The 15,901-nt window shown below is 40.2% G+C and overlaps 1 protein-coding gene across 1 annotated transcript; it reads right to left on the bottom strand.

Annotated features, from left to right (window-relative positions):
• Window positions 1-400: 400 nt before the first annotated feature.
• On the bottom strand, window positions 401-15,582 carry RTCA (RNA 3'-terminal phosphate cyclase). The gene is made up of 11 exons (XM_081322409.1): window positions 15,361-15,582; window positions 14,707-14,807; window positions 11,009-11,152; window positions 9,856-9,979; window positions 8,452-8,510; window positions 7,485-7,626; window positions 5,550-5,674; window positions 5,347-5,405; window positions 4,110-4,204; window positions 1,849-1,953; window positions 401-735 (listed from the first exon to the last, which is right to left on the bottom strand). Exons 1-11 carry the CDS (start codon window positions 15,406-15,408, stop codon window positions 637-639), a joined length of 1,101 nt encoding a protein of 366 aa, XP_081178535.1. The 5' UTR covers window positions 15,409-15,582; the 3' UTR covers window positions 401-636.
• Between the last annotated feature and the right edge of the window lie 319 nt (window positions 15,583-15,901).

The following is a 15,901-nucleotide window of genomic DNA, read 5'->3' as shown; positions in this document are numbered from 1 at the left end:
GGAAGCTGGCTAACGGCTCCCAGCTCCTCAGACAACCCGTCTCTAGCGCCGCTATTGGTTACCTCTAGGGCGGCAATAGGTTGCTTTAAACCTATTGGCCGCCGCCTAGAGGCCAGGGTATAATTGCTGCATTCGCAGCCCTGTTTCTCAGTTCAGATCCTGCAAGCAATAAACAATGATCTTTGCTGAACTCACTCGCCTCACCTCGTCATTGCAGCGAAGAACCCAGTACATAACAGAAGGATCATTTTGTCAAAAAGAGGATACAAGTGGTGAAAAAAACATCACTGTCCTTGTGATGCAAATACCATCAGTTGTCTGGACAGCTTTGGAAACAACAGATTTTGTCCACAGTTGGGGGAGGGGGGAAATAAATCCAAATTAAAATGTTGAATTTTAGGTGCGGTTGTTTAATTAACCCTTTTCTATCACATAAAACACTAATAGTCTTTGGGCTGAGGCAAGATATAAGCCCAATAAATAAGTACATTTATGTATTATTACTTTAATAATAAAGGAAATTTAAGGAAGCGCTTTATTCAAACGTTCCAGTGAACGAAGTGCAATACATTTATACAGATACTTAAAGAAAAACAAACCAAAATAAACATAACACCATCCCACCCAGAGCAATAATTACAGATTTGTATTTAACAATCCGATTCCTTGGCACTCAATAATATGGGCATCCTTGGAAAATTCTTCATCTTCTGATTTTGTCACGGTAAACTTAGCCTGCAAAAACAATAAACAAAAAAAACCCCATGCTTTCTAAAATTGTTCTTCGCATAAACTGGACTTCAGGCAAAGGGCACCACACAAAACATTCAAAAATTACAAATACAGATAATCCTCACTTACCGACAGCAATTGGGACCAGCAACTAAAGTCATGTGATTGCACCGGACCTCCATCAGTTCTGCTACAGTCATTGAGCAAATCACCATTGGTCATTAAATGCAATATCATCTGACCATGACTTATGACTTCATGCCAGCTTCCTTTTGTGAGAAGCCAGCTGTGAAGGTCACAAATGGTGATCATGTCACTATTGGATGCTGTGACCATCACACAGGCGCAGCGGTTATGAAGTGCCAAACTGGAATCACATGATCGAAGGACACTCTAAGTTCAAGGACAGGTTATAAACCTCCTTCTTCAGCACTGTCATAATTTTAAACGGTTGCTAAACAAGGCTGTCGGTAAGTGAGGACTACCTGTAAGGTGATCATTTCTTAATACTGTACTCCAGGGGTCTTCAAACTTGGCCCTTTTATGACTTGTGGACTTCAACTCCCAGAATTCCTCAGTGAGCGTACCTGGCTGAGGAATTCTGGGAGTTGAAGTCCACAAGTCATAAAACAACCAAGATTGAAGACCCCTGCTGTAATCTAAGCATCACTTCAACTTCTCCAAAGAGAGCATTCTCAAGTCAGAGTGCCACCCCCCAAAAGACTTTATTATATCTGATATGTGCTACTGCTAATGATATTCAGGGAAATTTCAAGTTTGTATCCTGCCGGCATGCACCCATTGGGCAAAATGTGGATGGCTAAAAATCGTATCTTCAAGCAGATACTCCATAATCCATCCAGTAGACAAGGCAAGTCAGCTACCTCAAAAAGGAGGTGCTGGAGGGCAGTAAGGATGTAAGCTGCAATTGCTATGCATCCTCCCTTAGGCTCAATATGTTGAAAGTAATTGCCATTCTTTCCTGTATACGTGGAACTGTGAAGGGCATCATTGCATCTATTGCTTCCCAGTGCCGGCCCATTTTTCACTAGAGATCATGCCATACCACTACTGGCCAGACTGAGAGATTTGGAAGTTCAAGCGATTCGTACTTACCTTTGTCAGCAGTTCAGCAAAATGTATCGCTGTTTCGGTGTGCAGCGTAATTGGTCCAGTTTTTATTCTCGATTTCCCATTGGCTAAAGCCATGAAAATTATCAGCTGGAGAGGATCAAAAACAAGCCAGCATTATGAATGCCTGAAGGGATACAACACTCCCTGTTATTTAAAAAAAAGAAGAAGAAAGACACATTCTTTGGACTATCTGACTGGAGCATCTTTTTATGGGGTGCCTTTCTTTCTAGATGTTTTTGCTTGCGCCATTCTGAATTATCTGAATTGATTACAAGCAGTCAAGTCACTGAAAAAATGTATGGTTGCAATCCTGAACATATAATTAGGGAGTAAGTGCCACTGAACTTAAATATATTTATAAAGTAATCTTATTTCTTATTATTACTTGCCGGTAATAAAATGTATTAGTCAGAAAAGGTTCTACAACAGTGGTCCCCAACCTTTGTGGCTTGGAGGCCTGGAGGGGGAGAAGGGAACCGGGCCACATGAGTGATGGGCCGGCGTGCATGCAGGCGTACAGCTCAACTTGTGCAAGTTGAGCTGCACCTGCGTTGGCCTGCCGCTCACGCAGGTTGAGCTGTGTATGCACGCTGGCCTGCCACTCATGTGGCCTGATTCCAAATAGGCCACAGCCTGGGAGTGGGCCGTGACCCAGGGACTGAGGACCCCTGTCCCACCATAGATTAACATGACTGTCCTCCTACAACATATTTTACCATCTCTATTGTAAAACACACTAAATCTACAACCTTTTCCAGTTTCACACAAGGTTCTAATGCTCTGGAAAGATTCTGGCTAATTTTTAGCTTGCTGCTTTATTATTTGTAGGGAAAAGAATTCAGACCCAGGTCGATAGAGATGCTCTGAACCAGCCAGGCACCCTCGTCTCTCCAAAAAACTCCCTGAGCAACTGCCCGCTGAACTTTTATTCACCTCCTTTTTCTGAATACCAAATACAACATTACATAAACCCCATCAATCTCAAAAAAATAGGATACATAGTGATAATTGGATACATAGTGAGAACTACTCAGGTGCCTATGAGATCATTACAAAAACAAGATACTAAAAGATATATGTAAAAGCTCTATCACAGCGTTTCCCAAACCTCCCACATGCCATCCTGTGCGAACCAGGAGAGTGTGCTCATCACTGTAATTCACATAGAGGCCGATAAGAAACGTTTGGGAAAGCTGAAGGTTGGGAGGCCAAAAAACTGGCCATTCCCACAATTATTGTTGCTAGTTAAACAAGAGTTCATTAGTGGGCCCAGTTTGGTCAGTCTTACCGAGGACATTGTTGAAAACCCAAGCCAAAATGGCTCGAAGATGGGTATCGCTTCAGTAAACTTTCAAGCTGTTTTGTATTAATGCAACTATTTAGCATCGTGAGAACATCAGTTTACCTCTTTTTTTCCCCCTCAAAAGGCAGGTTTACAGAAAAATAAGGCTGCAGAAATGTAAGCCCAATTTTTTTTGTAAATTTCTATCAAAATTTGCCAAGTTATAAAGGTGGCTTTTCAAAACTGCAGGTGGAATTGAAAGAGAATCTTTCACAGCGAATGATCTGAGAATAAGGCCCGCTGGATTAAGTGATTTTCTTTTGCCAGATCCACCTTCCCAGTTTCACTAACAGCCACCTCTGCTGGAATTCCCAATGCCAGAAAATCCCAACTCCAGAAAGCTGGGTTTGTTCCTGTCTTCTTGCATACCTTCCAACTGAGGTATGCAAGAAGAGGGGAAACTCAGGAATCCATGTGGCTTAAAGCTCTCCTGGGACACCAGCCTGCTTCCCCAACATAATAGAAAGTTCAGCTTCTCAAGAGTTTATTTAAGTTTATTCTCCTTCAAGGTATACGACCAGATGGAAATGGTGTTAAAAACAAACAAAAAAGAAGGGAGAGGGATAGCTGTGTCTATTTTGTTTTACCAGTGAGGTTGGTCTGAAATTCAGCAACATGCTGGAAATGTCAAGAGTATTTCCTTATTATTAGTATGCTCCTAAAGCTCAGGAATTATTAGAAAGAGCTTTCTTCTCGCTTCACTCTCCAGCTGTGTTGGATTACAACTCCTATACACCTATCATCCAAGATGACAAGGCTATCACAGCTGGTGGGTGATAGATTGAGAAAACCTGGATACTGAATTAATAACTCCTTGGATCCCTAATCCACATGTATGAGAAGGTGTATACGTGATACTTCAGCTTTTTTTTGTGAGAGATTTCCCACACGCAGCTCTTACTTGGTCCTGCAGATAATCATCCACAGCACCTCCATGCCGAAGGTTTCCCAGCAACATCTCTGCTGCTTCAATTCCAACTTTGTCTGCATTTTTACCTGCGAGAAAAATTAAGTAGGGAACCTGATTTAAATAAAATAAAATAAATAAAATAAAATGCTTCTAACACAAATGAAAATATGTTCAGAGCAGATTTCTATCTTTGGATAGTTTAAAATTATAAAAGGCCTTCATTCACTTTCACAAGGTAGCCAGGGAGAGTTATGAAGTTTTGCTTTCTGATGAAATTTGATATCAGATACTCATAAAGTTATATTTAATTTAGAATGAAACATAACATAACATAACATAACATAACATAACATAACATAACACAACACAACACAACACAACACAACATGTATGACTACTGTGGCTCCTTCCAAATATGTGCTATATTAAGAGCCCAATTTAGTGAACCTTGATACAATGAACTTTGCCTGCAATGGATCCGAAGCATGTTGACACAATTATACAAATGAAGTATATGGAGGAAATGATATATGTACACACATATACAAACACACACATGCTTCCTCTTCAGAACCAGCGTTAGAGACTCAGCCAATGCAAGCTCTCTATTTGTAATAAGAGATCTTTTGGACTAGAAGACCCACGTTGCCTTATTGGGAATATTATTTATTAAATTTATATACCACTCAAAGCTGCCTTATCAGGGAGATGGGCAGAAATAAAATAAAATAAAATAAAATAAAATAAAATAAAATATAAAATAAAATAAAATAAAATAAAATAAAATAAAATAAAATAAAATAAAATAAAATAAAATAATAAAATAAAATAAGAGAAAGAGAAAGAAAGAAAGAAAGAAAGAAAGAAAGAAAGAAAGAAAGAAAGAAAGAAAGAAAGAAAGAAAGAGAAAGAATATCCATTCTATGTTCTTATCTGTCATCAGATAAGAACATAGAATGGATATAAGCCGGAGAAAAGAACTGGAGTTGTGATCCTAGGGAAGACACCGCCATGCTTTTGGTTTGTCACCATACATAGAATGAAGGCTACTGCTAAGCTTGTAAGCCGCCCTGAGTCTTCGGAGAAGAGCGGGATATAAATGTAATAAAAATAAATAAATAAAATAAATAAATAAATAAATAAATAAATAAAGCCAGAGCCTTTTACAAAACGTGTGCTGAGGAGGCCAAGTCGTGTGAAGCAATGTCCCAGTGCCTAAAGCTCTCACCTCTTTTACCAAGGGATGATCCTGCCAGCAAGCAGCCAGTGGATGTCTCTGCAACAATTCTAAATAAAGTAAAAACTTATAGAATTATATGAAAACATTGAAGCCCACCCCTCCTTTTCTCTCCCCCAAAACAGCTCACAAGAAACCACTTGGCTTCCTATGGCAATAAACTGGACTCTCAAATGACAGACAAACTCACTCACATAATTCCAGATCCTGTTCCAAAGGCCTCATTATCCGGCTCTCTAACAGTCTGAATATTGACGTAGAGATCACGAATCTCTTTCCTGATGCATTTCACTGCAGCGGAAGCCATATCTTTGGCCACCTAAAGTAACAAAATAAAAGGAATACATGGAATTCTCAATGCAAGCGCTTTCCATCTTATATGTATTGCACGTTGGAAAGAGGGGAAAGATTATAATTTTGCAGAAATTTGCAGTGTCTCCTGAAAAGCTGGTCTAGAGACTGTTTGCTTAAAGTAGCTCGCCTGATGATCCCTGCCATTTGTGCAGAGTTTTGTACAGCACAACCTGAACCCGTTTCAGGTTGAAGTCTCTACCTGGTGTTTGAATGGCAAGTCAGGGGCTGAACTCAAGTACGTTGGGGGGGGGGAAATAACCGTGAACGTCTTTAAATTGAATCATACACAGGAATAAGACCACGGCCCTTGGGTTTATTGAGCTTTTTCTGTGAAGAAAAAACAACAACTGCAAGATCAATGCAAATTCTGGAGAGGTTCTGGAGACCACATCAAAGACTCTGGATGGTGCTAAGCAGCCTTAGGACCACTGATAAGATAACCCCGGTATAGAAAGCCTTCTTTCAGAGCAAATCTCACCCCCTGTGATCAGTTACCTAAACTACAGAGCATCTTTACAGGTGACCTGGCTTATCTGACTCATTCAGCAGATGGGAGACAGATGTAAAAAAATGATTTTTCTAAAGCTATCAAATAACTTTCTGGACAAAGGTGAGATTCAGACTCTCAGAAGTTGTTATACACCAGTGTTTTGATATAACATATTTGGCAGAGAGACTCATGGTTTTGGGGGATTACTTATTCATCTTTTCTAATGACCTATTCGGTGATTCTCTTATAATCAAGTCCTGGGCACATTTAAGAGATAGTCATAATCACCATCTTTCAAAATGCTATATTGTAACAGGTTAGGCCCATGGTGGTGAACCTATGGCACACGTGCCACAGGTGGCATACAAAGCCCTCTCTATGGGCACGCGCACCGTCGTCCCAGTCCTAGGCCTTCAGCTGGGTTTTATAAAACCTTTTTGCATCGCCCCAGTCCTAGGCCTTCAGCTGGGTTTTATAAAACCTTTTTGCTTTAGGCCTCCGCCGCCGTGTGCAAAAAAAAAGGTTCAATCAATTTCAACTTCTCGCGGGGGGAAAAAAAGATCTCGCAAAGTTGGAATTGATTGAGCTTTTTAGTCCCACCCAGTCTGCCATTAAGACTGCAGCCACGCCCACCCAATGGGTCACACCCACCCAATTGGCCACACTCACCCAATGGGCCTCACCCACTCGGCACCCGATGATACATAAGTGGGTTTTGGGTTGCAGTCTGGGCACTCAGCCTCTAAAAGGTTCACCATCACTGGGTTAGGCTATCTGTCCATCTTGTCTGCTACTGTGAACTTTGACCAGAACCAGTTTTGCCATATCTTAGATAAATGTCCTTCTTATTTGCTTTGGTGTCCTGTTGTAAATAAAGATGCCAATTAAAGGACTGGATCTGGGATCTTCTTCAGGCAAAGAATGTATTTTATAATGGAGCTAATTATTTTTACCCTTATGACTGCATAACAAATTTCTTAATATAGCACAAGTGGAGAACTGTAAAATGATCACTCTACTATGTTGCTATTATAACTAAATTGCCCATATTATTTTTCAAGGTAGCATGACATCTTTCTAAGACATAGTTAGCGTAACAATAGCTTGCTAATAACCAGAGGACTGGTGTATTCCTTCTAGAAAATCATAAGCTATTATTTACAAATTCTAACATGTTAATTAAACCAAACTTTTTTATAACTTAAAGCAGTGTGAATTCAGTCCAACTTTGGATCCAAATCTTAATGGACAAGCCCTTTTCCTCACCTAAATCAGACATACTTACTTTGATTGGCAAAGCCCCAGCAACAAAGGCTCTTCCATGTATCTTGGTCACCGTACCACGGTCAGTTAAAGTGATTGGGTTTAGTTGCTTAACTGGGGACATTCGGACAACCACTTCACCACCACCTTTCGGATAGTAGCCCCTGTTGAAAATAACAACACACAAGCAGAGCTCAAAATAATGAGCTTATTTTTTTTGCCATTAAAGATAAACCTTCTCAAACATAAATAGTACTCCTGCAAAAGGCTGATTTAATCTAGTGCTCTATTTCCTTCACAGAGGTCCCCAACCTTTTGGACACCAGGGACCAGTTCCACGGAGAAAGATTTTTCCGTGGACCGGAGAGTGCATGGCTTTGTGTGCTGCCTGCATCCCATGGATGGGGCTTTGCTCGTTTGTGCGAACCGGCTGCTGGCATGCCGTGGCCCGGTACCGGTCCACAGACCAGGAGTTGAGGACCCCTGTCCTACACCACACTGCATTAGAATATCTTTGATAAGCCCACAAGCATGTTATGAATATCAGGGACCAAGCAAGTAAATATTCTTAGAGGAGACAGCTCAAGAGCCGAAGGAGCTATCACTTCACCCCTTACTCCTACGGCACATCTAGTTCTCTGGATTTAAAATCATCTGGCTTTGAGTGATGTGCAAGTTCCAAAAAGAAGATGAAACCAGGACAAAGAAGCAAAGGAGAAAATCAAGAGACAATTCAAGTCATAATTTAATAAATACAGTGTATGTTATTCTCCCTGTCATTTAACAACTTGGGCAAGTTATGAAAGAGTTCAAGGGAAGCTACTCTCTAGTTTTCAGAGGCTGCGCTTACTTTTAAAGGCCTCTGACTCAGAAGGCCACTATAGCAGGTCATAAGCAAAAGGAAGGGAGTATCTTTTGTTGCCAAAATGCAAGATAGAAACTTGCAATCACAGAGAGAAGACACAAGTCAACACACAACTGGAACTCACCTCCTTTTTATGTCACAGTCTACAATCACACCAAACTTTTCAGCTATTGGCTTGAAGACCTGGAGAGTAAACACATTTATTGAAAAAACATAGGTACATCCTTTTAATGAATAAAGAACCCTTTAATCATGCTGCCAGATTGATGCAAAAAACAGTGTATCTATCTGTCTGAAGGCCTCACTATTTTATCTTGAGTATGGAAAACTGCAATTTTTATGGACAATAGTTTGCTATCAAAAGCTAGAACTTCTTCATGTTTTAAGGACAAACTATAATCTGTGCATATCGCTTCTATTCTAATCTGCCACAAATTAGTAGAACCTCACAGATACTCCCTTGGACATAAAAGAAAAGGAACGGGTCAAGTGTTTTCAAGCTCATGTTGACTACCATTTTATGTGACATGAGGTAATGTAGCAGATATCCTTGGGAAAGAATTAGAAGGAGGGATAATATGCCATTTTATTTCTTTTCAGGCAGACAAAATCATTCTCGTCCTCTTTTTTCCAACAGAAGAGAATATTTGTAGGTCAGGATTGAACTTTGTAATCCTTGACGGTCTCTGATTAATTGTTGTTTGGTTTCTTGCACTGGTGCATCACCAAACTAGGTAATATCATCGGTGCTACTGATGATTACTGAATTTGACCATCATGATGATGTTACCTAGTCTGGTAATGAAATGTTTGCAAAAAACCCACCAAACTCAGGGAGCACTAAGGACCTCAGAGTCTCTGTGTTTTTCACTTGAGACACAGCTTGGACTAAAAAATATCTAATCAATAAAAACAAAACCACCAATTATACTTGAATCACCCTCTTTGCAATGTGGGCAGATGTGCCACATGATCCACACAATCCTATTGTTTTCAGTAATAAAAATATTTAGTGTCCAACTGAATAATTACAAGAAGCAAACAAAATTCGGAAATAACCATTCACTTGATTGTGACAAGTATGAATCAAGTTTCCAAATGAATAGACATGGAGGCATTTATTACAACCTGAATAAATTGATTAAGGCAGTTTTAACTTGCTTTAACACTGTTCTAAAAAAACTTTATCACTGCTTCACCAGATATGTTGCGCAAGCTTTAAAAAGTTAACACGGCGGCGCATCAGCATATAAAAAAGGGGTGAGTCTTGGCTCATGAGCCTCTTGAGTGTTTGGAACCTCCTGTGCTTGATTTTAGCCCACTTAATTTATCACATCAGCTTTTAAAAGCTTTTTCTTTTCTTTTCTGCCATACTTTACTTGAGGACCAGCAAATATAGTGAATACATTCCCTGTGTCTTCACTGATAAAACTAATCGGACAAGTCCACTATAAAACAACCCCAAATGAAGGCTAATTGGTTCTGCAAGATCAAAGGCCCAACTTTAAGCACATGAACTTCCATTTACCATCAAAGTATAGTCAATCTGAGGAGCCATCTCTGCATTGGTGCCGCCTTTCAAACGGAGTTCAGAAGGAGAGACCGCAAAAAGGACACAAGGCATGGCTACTTGCATTAGCAAGCAAACACTCCTATGATTAAAAATAAATGCATAGACAATATTAGATTTATGTTCTCATTATGTTCCCAGCAAGAAGTGGGACTCAAATGCCTAACTATCCCCTTCAACTCTATGATTTTGTTGCTACTTTTACACTCTCCCTTCTTGAGCTGTCTAGGGAAAAGACATCTATGGTTTTCTTTCTCACCCACCTTCCATTTTACTCTCACTATGCTTTAGAGCAGTAGTTCTTAAACGTTTTTTTTCCTCTCCACTTTTAAAAATTATGGAGGGCCCAGAAGAACTCTTGTTGTTAAATATTACATTTACCAATATGCACTGCATTAAAAATTAAAATTGCTGCATTTGTTGCCACTACTGCTTCTCATTAACTGATGAGATTTTAATACTGTATTTCAACAAACGCTTGGCAAATAATTTTGACCCCTGAGAGTGTCTTGCAGGACCCCAAAGGTCCTAAGTCCACACTTTAAGAAACACTAGTTTAGAGGGAAAGCAATTGGTTCCAAGTCACTCAGTCAGCTTCATAGCTAAAAAGGATTGGAACTATGCCATTCCACTGTTAATTCAACAATTGGTTAATCTCAACTTTGAAATTCTGTGTCGTTCTGCACTTGTAATTTGGTGTTAGGATTTTGCAATTGCAGAAACTGGACTTCAAAGGCTCCAGGATCCACAAAAGGGAAAAATCCATAGAAGAGAAAAATGCTCTTTACAAAAGAATTATTCTTAGAAAACAGCAGAAAAATCTACCCCACAAAAAATCAGGACATACAGTAATAAAATATCAGTGTATGTGTGTGTATATGTATTTGTACCTTTTCTTTCATTTTGCAGCAAGACCTTTGTTAGTTTGGTGTCTTTTAGGTGCACTGGACTACAATTCCCATATCATACTTAGCCATCCCTTTACTGACTGTTGATGGTAGGATTGTATGAAATACACTTGGAAAGACACAATTCTATAGCTTTAAGGTATAAGATCTCTTCAAAACTGAGTGCTAATTAATACCGTACAAATGCAAACAAAAAAAAATACCCTGCTGTTTTAGTGTCTGCTATGTGAGTTCCACCCTTGATCTTCCCAGGTGTGAAAATGATCTCTATTGACCCGATGTCTCCACCTTCCATCTGTCCATCACATAGATCACGAACCATTTGCAGTCCAGACAGGTGCTGAGGCCTTCAAGTCAAGTACACTGAATTAGAACATAGAGAGAGCCTGGGCATGCATACATGATACAAAGGGTGCTCAGCTTAAAGTGATGTCTTCCTCCATACAGGTTAATTAGCCACTTCTCCCTACTTGCCCAGGAAAAATAGCAATAATCCCTCGACAAGCAACTGGCAAATATTCTCAATTACCTCATCCCTTGTTTAGAAAGAATATTTCCCCAAAACTAAGAAAGGAGTGCCTTTTACCTAATTTCACAAGGCCTTTTGTTTTAAAATCCTTCTCTAGGCAATCAGTTCAGATTTCTGACATGTGTGATACATATTCCTTTGATAGCAATAGGTTAAACAGTCAAAAGGATGTCAAAATGAGTAAGGGAGGGCGATGACAGAGATACATGGTTCTACTTACGGTACTTTTGGTTCTGACTCCACCCACCATTTGTTTCAACCCCACCCACCATGTGGGATGTACCTCCCAGTCAGTTAGGACAGAGGTCCTCAACCTTTTGGGCATCAGGGAGCGGTTATGTGGAGAGAGGTTTTTTTGTGGACAGGAGGGGGCATGTTTTTGTGTGCTGACTGCATCCCGCGGATGGGGCTTTGTTTGTGCAGCCCGGTTGCTGGCGTGCCGTGGCCCAGTACTGGTCCACGCACCAGGGGTTGGGGACCCCTGCGTTAGGAAATATGGTGCTAGGAGAACTAAAATTAGTCTGATTCACTACAGTATAGCACCATATGACCCTGTAGCAACTTCCAAGACAAAGGTATCACAGGAATTTTGTCTCTCAGTTCTTTGAGCTTGAAAGAGAAAGGAAGGCCAATGGCAGGCCAAAATTATTCCAAATGGATTTTTCCTGGCCCATTATCAACAAGGATAGAACCATCAATTGCACAGAAGCTTAATTTAATTTAATTTAATTTAATTTAATAATATTTCTATACCGCCCTTCTCCCGAAGGACTCAGGGCGGTGAACAGGGCAAGAATAAAAATACAAAATTACAAAAGTTAAAACAAGATTAAATAAATGCCCATATATTAAAATACATCTTAAAAACCCAATAAAATAACAATAACAAACCCCCCCAATCCCCATTTGATATTATATTATATTATATTATATTATATTATATTATATTATATTATATTATATTATATTATATTATATTATATTATATCATATTATATTATATTATATTATATTATTATATTATATTATTATATATATTATATTATATTATATAAGAATAGTGATATGATAGGTATTATATTTTTGTTAATCATTATATTTATTCATTACATATATAACTGCTACTGGATTGTTTTATGATGGAAACAGCACACAAGCCTGAGAAATAAAAAAATAATTTATGATTGTTGAAATGGCTTATAAGCTACTTTGATGAAATATGTGTTCTAAAAGGCAAAATATAAATAATAGTAGAAATAAAACAACATTCGTGTAGAACCATATAATACAACATAATATAATTAAATGCCACAATCCCATCATAACAGGACTTAAGCAAGCTGCTACACTTTTATTTATCCATAAATATATCTGTAGATATACTTACATATTTGTAGATGAAAACACATGAAAAAAGTTTTATAGCCTTGGTGGAGCAGTGGGCTAATGCCTCCTTAAGTAACACCAGCTGCCTGCAATTATTGCAGGTTCGCGTCCCACCAGGCTCAAGGTTGACTCAGCCTTCCATCCTTCCGAGGTAGGTAAAATGAGGACCCAGATTGTTGGGGGCAATTAAGCTGACTTTGTAATAATGCCGCTTGGGGGTGTGTGTGAAAGCCCTAATAAGCAGGCATATACATAGAATGAAGGCTACTGCTAAGCTTGTAAGCCGCCCTGAGTCTTCGGAGAAGGGCGGGATATAAATGGAATTAAAATAAAATAAAATAAAAATAGCCACAGAAGCATTCACCCCTTTGTCCTATTTCAGATCATCACTATTATATGCATAATAAGAAAAGATGCCCAAATGCCTGTTCAAAATTAACTGAGGGAGCTTGTTATTTCTCTTTTCTACTACTCAGTCTAGACACTTTGCTTTGGATGATCCTTCCATGTTTTATAATACAGAAAGCAAATTCTGTCATTCTACCTGCATAAGAAATTAAAACTATCAGAAATCAACAATCTGGGAAATGTATCAAGAGGTTTCTAAGGGGGATTTTGAACTATGATAAAGAAAAGAGTAAATCAGAAAGTAAATATTTATATAGGAGAGTTCCTAGTGGGAATTTATTTGGAAGAGGAGATGGTAAATAGATTTTATTTTAAAGTATGCCCAATACTTTATGCCACCTATCGTGTGAGCATGAACATTCAGCATAAAATACTCAAGGATATCACCAACAGCCATATATATCCCTCGTAACAAAATTCATAGGATTTATTGGAATGCTAACTATGTACCAATCTATTTCTAACCTGATCCAGAATATTAGCAGATTCTGACATATAGAGAACAGTCAATACCAAACACTCCAACTGCTGCCAATGTCAACCTCCCATCGCCCGGTTCGCTCCCACAGTCGGCCTCCTCAGGGTTCCGTCGGCCAGGCAATGCCGGCTGGCGACCCCCAGGGGGAGAGCCTTCTCTGTGGGCGCACTGACACTCTGGAACGAACTGCCCCTAGAGCTGTGGATGGCCCCTGGCCTTCGGTCCTTCCGCCGTGACCTAAAAACCTGGTTATTCCAACAAGCGGGCCTGGACTGATCATGGTTTTTAAATTTGGTTTTTTATTGGTTTAAATTGTTCTTATTTCTTATATTGTTTAATCCTCTTTTAATTTTTGTATTTATATCTTTTAACTTTTTATTGTTGTGAGCCGCCCTGAGTCCTCAGGGAGAAGGGCGGCATATAAATTTAATAAACCTTAAACCTTACTAAATAAGCTTTCCATATACAGTGAAGGACTGATTGATCGATTGAGATCCAGCCCCCTTTGCATTTTGAAATATGAGACAGGGAAAGCAAACCATGGGTCTCCAAATGCTGCTAAACCACAACTCCTAATATACCTCACTATTGGTTATGCTTGGAGGGTGCTTGGAATTTTAGTTTAGTAGTCTTTGAGATTCACATGCTTTCCCTCATAGTCTGTGAAAAATACAGCTTTAAAACAAAATGAGAACTAAGCCTAAGAAAATAGCTTAAACCAGTCTAGCATTCCAACACCAACAACTTGAGAATTGTTATGCTAACAGATGGCAGCATCTGGCTGATGTTTCTGACTTTGGAAGCTAAACAGGCTTGGACCTGCTTACTATTTGGGTCACCAGGCTGTAGGCTAGACAAGGATGTCAAAGGCAATGCCAAACCATCAACTTCCTTAAGGGAGTCTTTATCTTTGATAACCATCAGCAAATGGCTACTCCTTTGTAGCCACCATAAAACCTAAAAGGGTTTTGCAGATTAGTAATTTTTCTGAACTTCTTCACAAACCTGGCATAAACACGAGCTACAATGACCTGATAGCAGATTTTTCCCCCCTAAGATTAGCTCGAAATTCACTTTCCCAAAAGCTGACCAGGATTTACCTTAGACCAGGCTGACTCCTGCCAGCTCGGATATTTTTCACCTGCAAAGGTTTATTGAGCAAGCAACTCAGAGCCGTAGAAACCCTCAAGATCTGGCCACCCTGCAAGGAAAGCAGATCGTCATAAAATTGGAGCTGTTGGGAAAGGCTGGAAAGCCTATATACCCAGGGTCTGTGCCAAGTTCACAAATCTGTAATAATCCCCATTTTCAAACGAGGATGGGGGGGTGGGAGCGTCGGGGGCTGGGAAGTACAGATGTCATAATACACTTAGGCAGGCAAGCCACTAAAATTGGAATTCTTATTCAACGGGAGGCATGCCTAAAAGGAGGAATCCAAAGATTAATATTGTATTTCCTTTTCCAAAGTTAAGAAGATCCACGGCAGAATGGATCTTCGGGGGGGGGGGGGGCGGTTTAACCAAGTCCCAGTTTCGGGGAAGAAGATACGGGAGTTAACTTCTTCCTGCCAGAAATTAGAAGAATCGCGTCCTTCTTGCTGGTTCTCCGACACCAACCGACCTACTCATTCATTCGTTCGTTCGTTCGTTCGTTCGTTCGTTCATTCATTTCTTGGGAACGTTCGGTTGCGTCCCCGTCCCGAGCCAGAGCCATGGATTCCGGCTGCCCACGATTCCTCTTTTCCGCTAACTCACCCCTTCCATAACGCTGCCATCTATCTCCACCCGGCCTTCGTCGCCCATGGTGGGCCGCCGCTGAGAGGCCGCGTCCTGCGTCCTGGAAGTGAAGAGGCCTCCCCGAGAGATCGACCTCCTCGCTCCCAGGAGCAGAAATGGCGAGGGACCGGAACCCGACCCAAGACAAGCACGGAGAGCGAGAAATCCAGCCACGGCCGCAAGCAACGCCACCTCCGCCGGTTTTCGGCCTCTACTGAGAAAGCGGGCAGGGAGCAGGCGCAGAACTGGCCGGGCTCCGCTGCTTCTTCTGCGGCGCTCGGGAACTCGCTTAACTCCCGAGGCTTAGAAAATAGAGAGCTTCGGTTGCCGAGTTATGTCCATATTCAACTTTTGAGAAATCATTGCCAAGGAAGGCTGTTATTTTTTTTCTTTCTTCCTAAGTGCATTTAAATTTCTCTTCAGCTACAGCTCGACTGACTCATTACGCATAATGATTGCTTGTCAATCCCCAGTGAGGTGTGTTGAATAAACACAGTTGGTAGGTGCACAGATCAGAAAA

This window comes from Vipera berus (assembly GCF_964194415.1).
Source record: "Vipera berus genome assembly, chromosome: 3".
Classification (NCBI taxonomy): domain Eukaryota; kingdom Metazoa; phylum Chordata; class Lepidosauria; order Squamata; family Viperidae; genus Vipera; species Vipera berus.
This window is presented reverse-complemented; position numbering and strand designations above follow the sequence as displayed.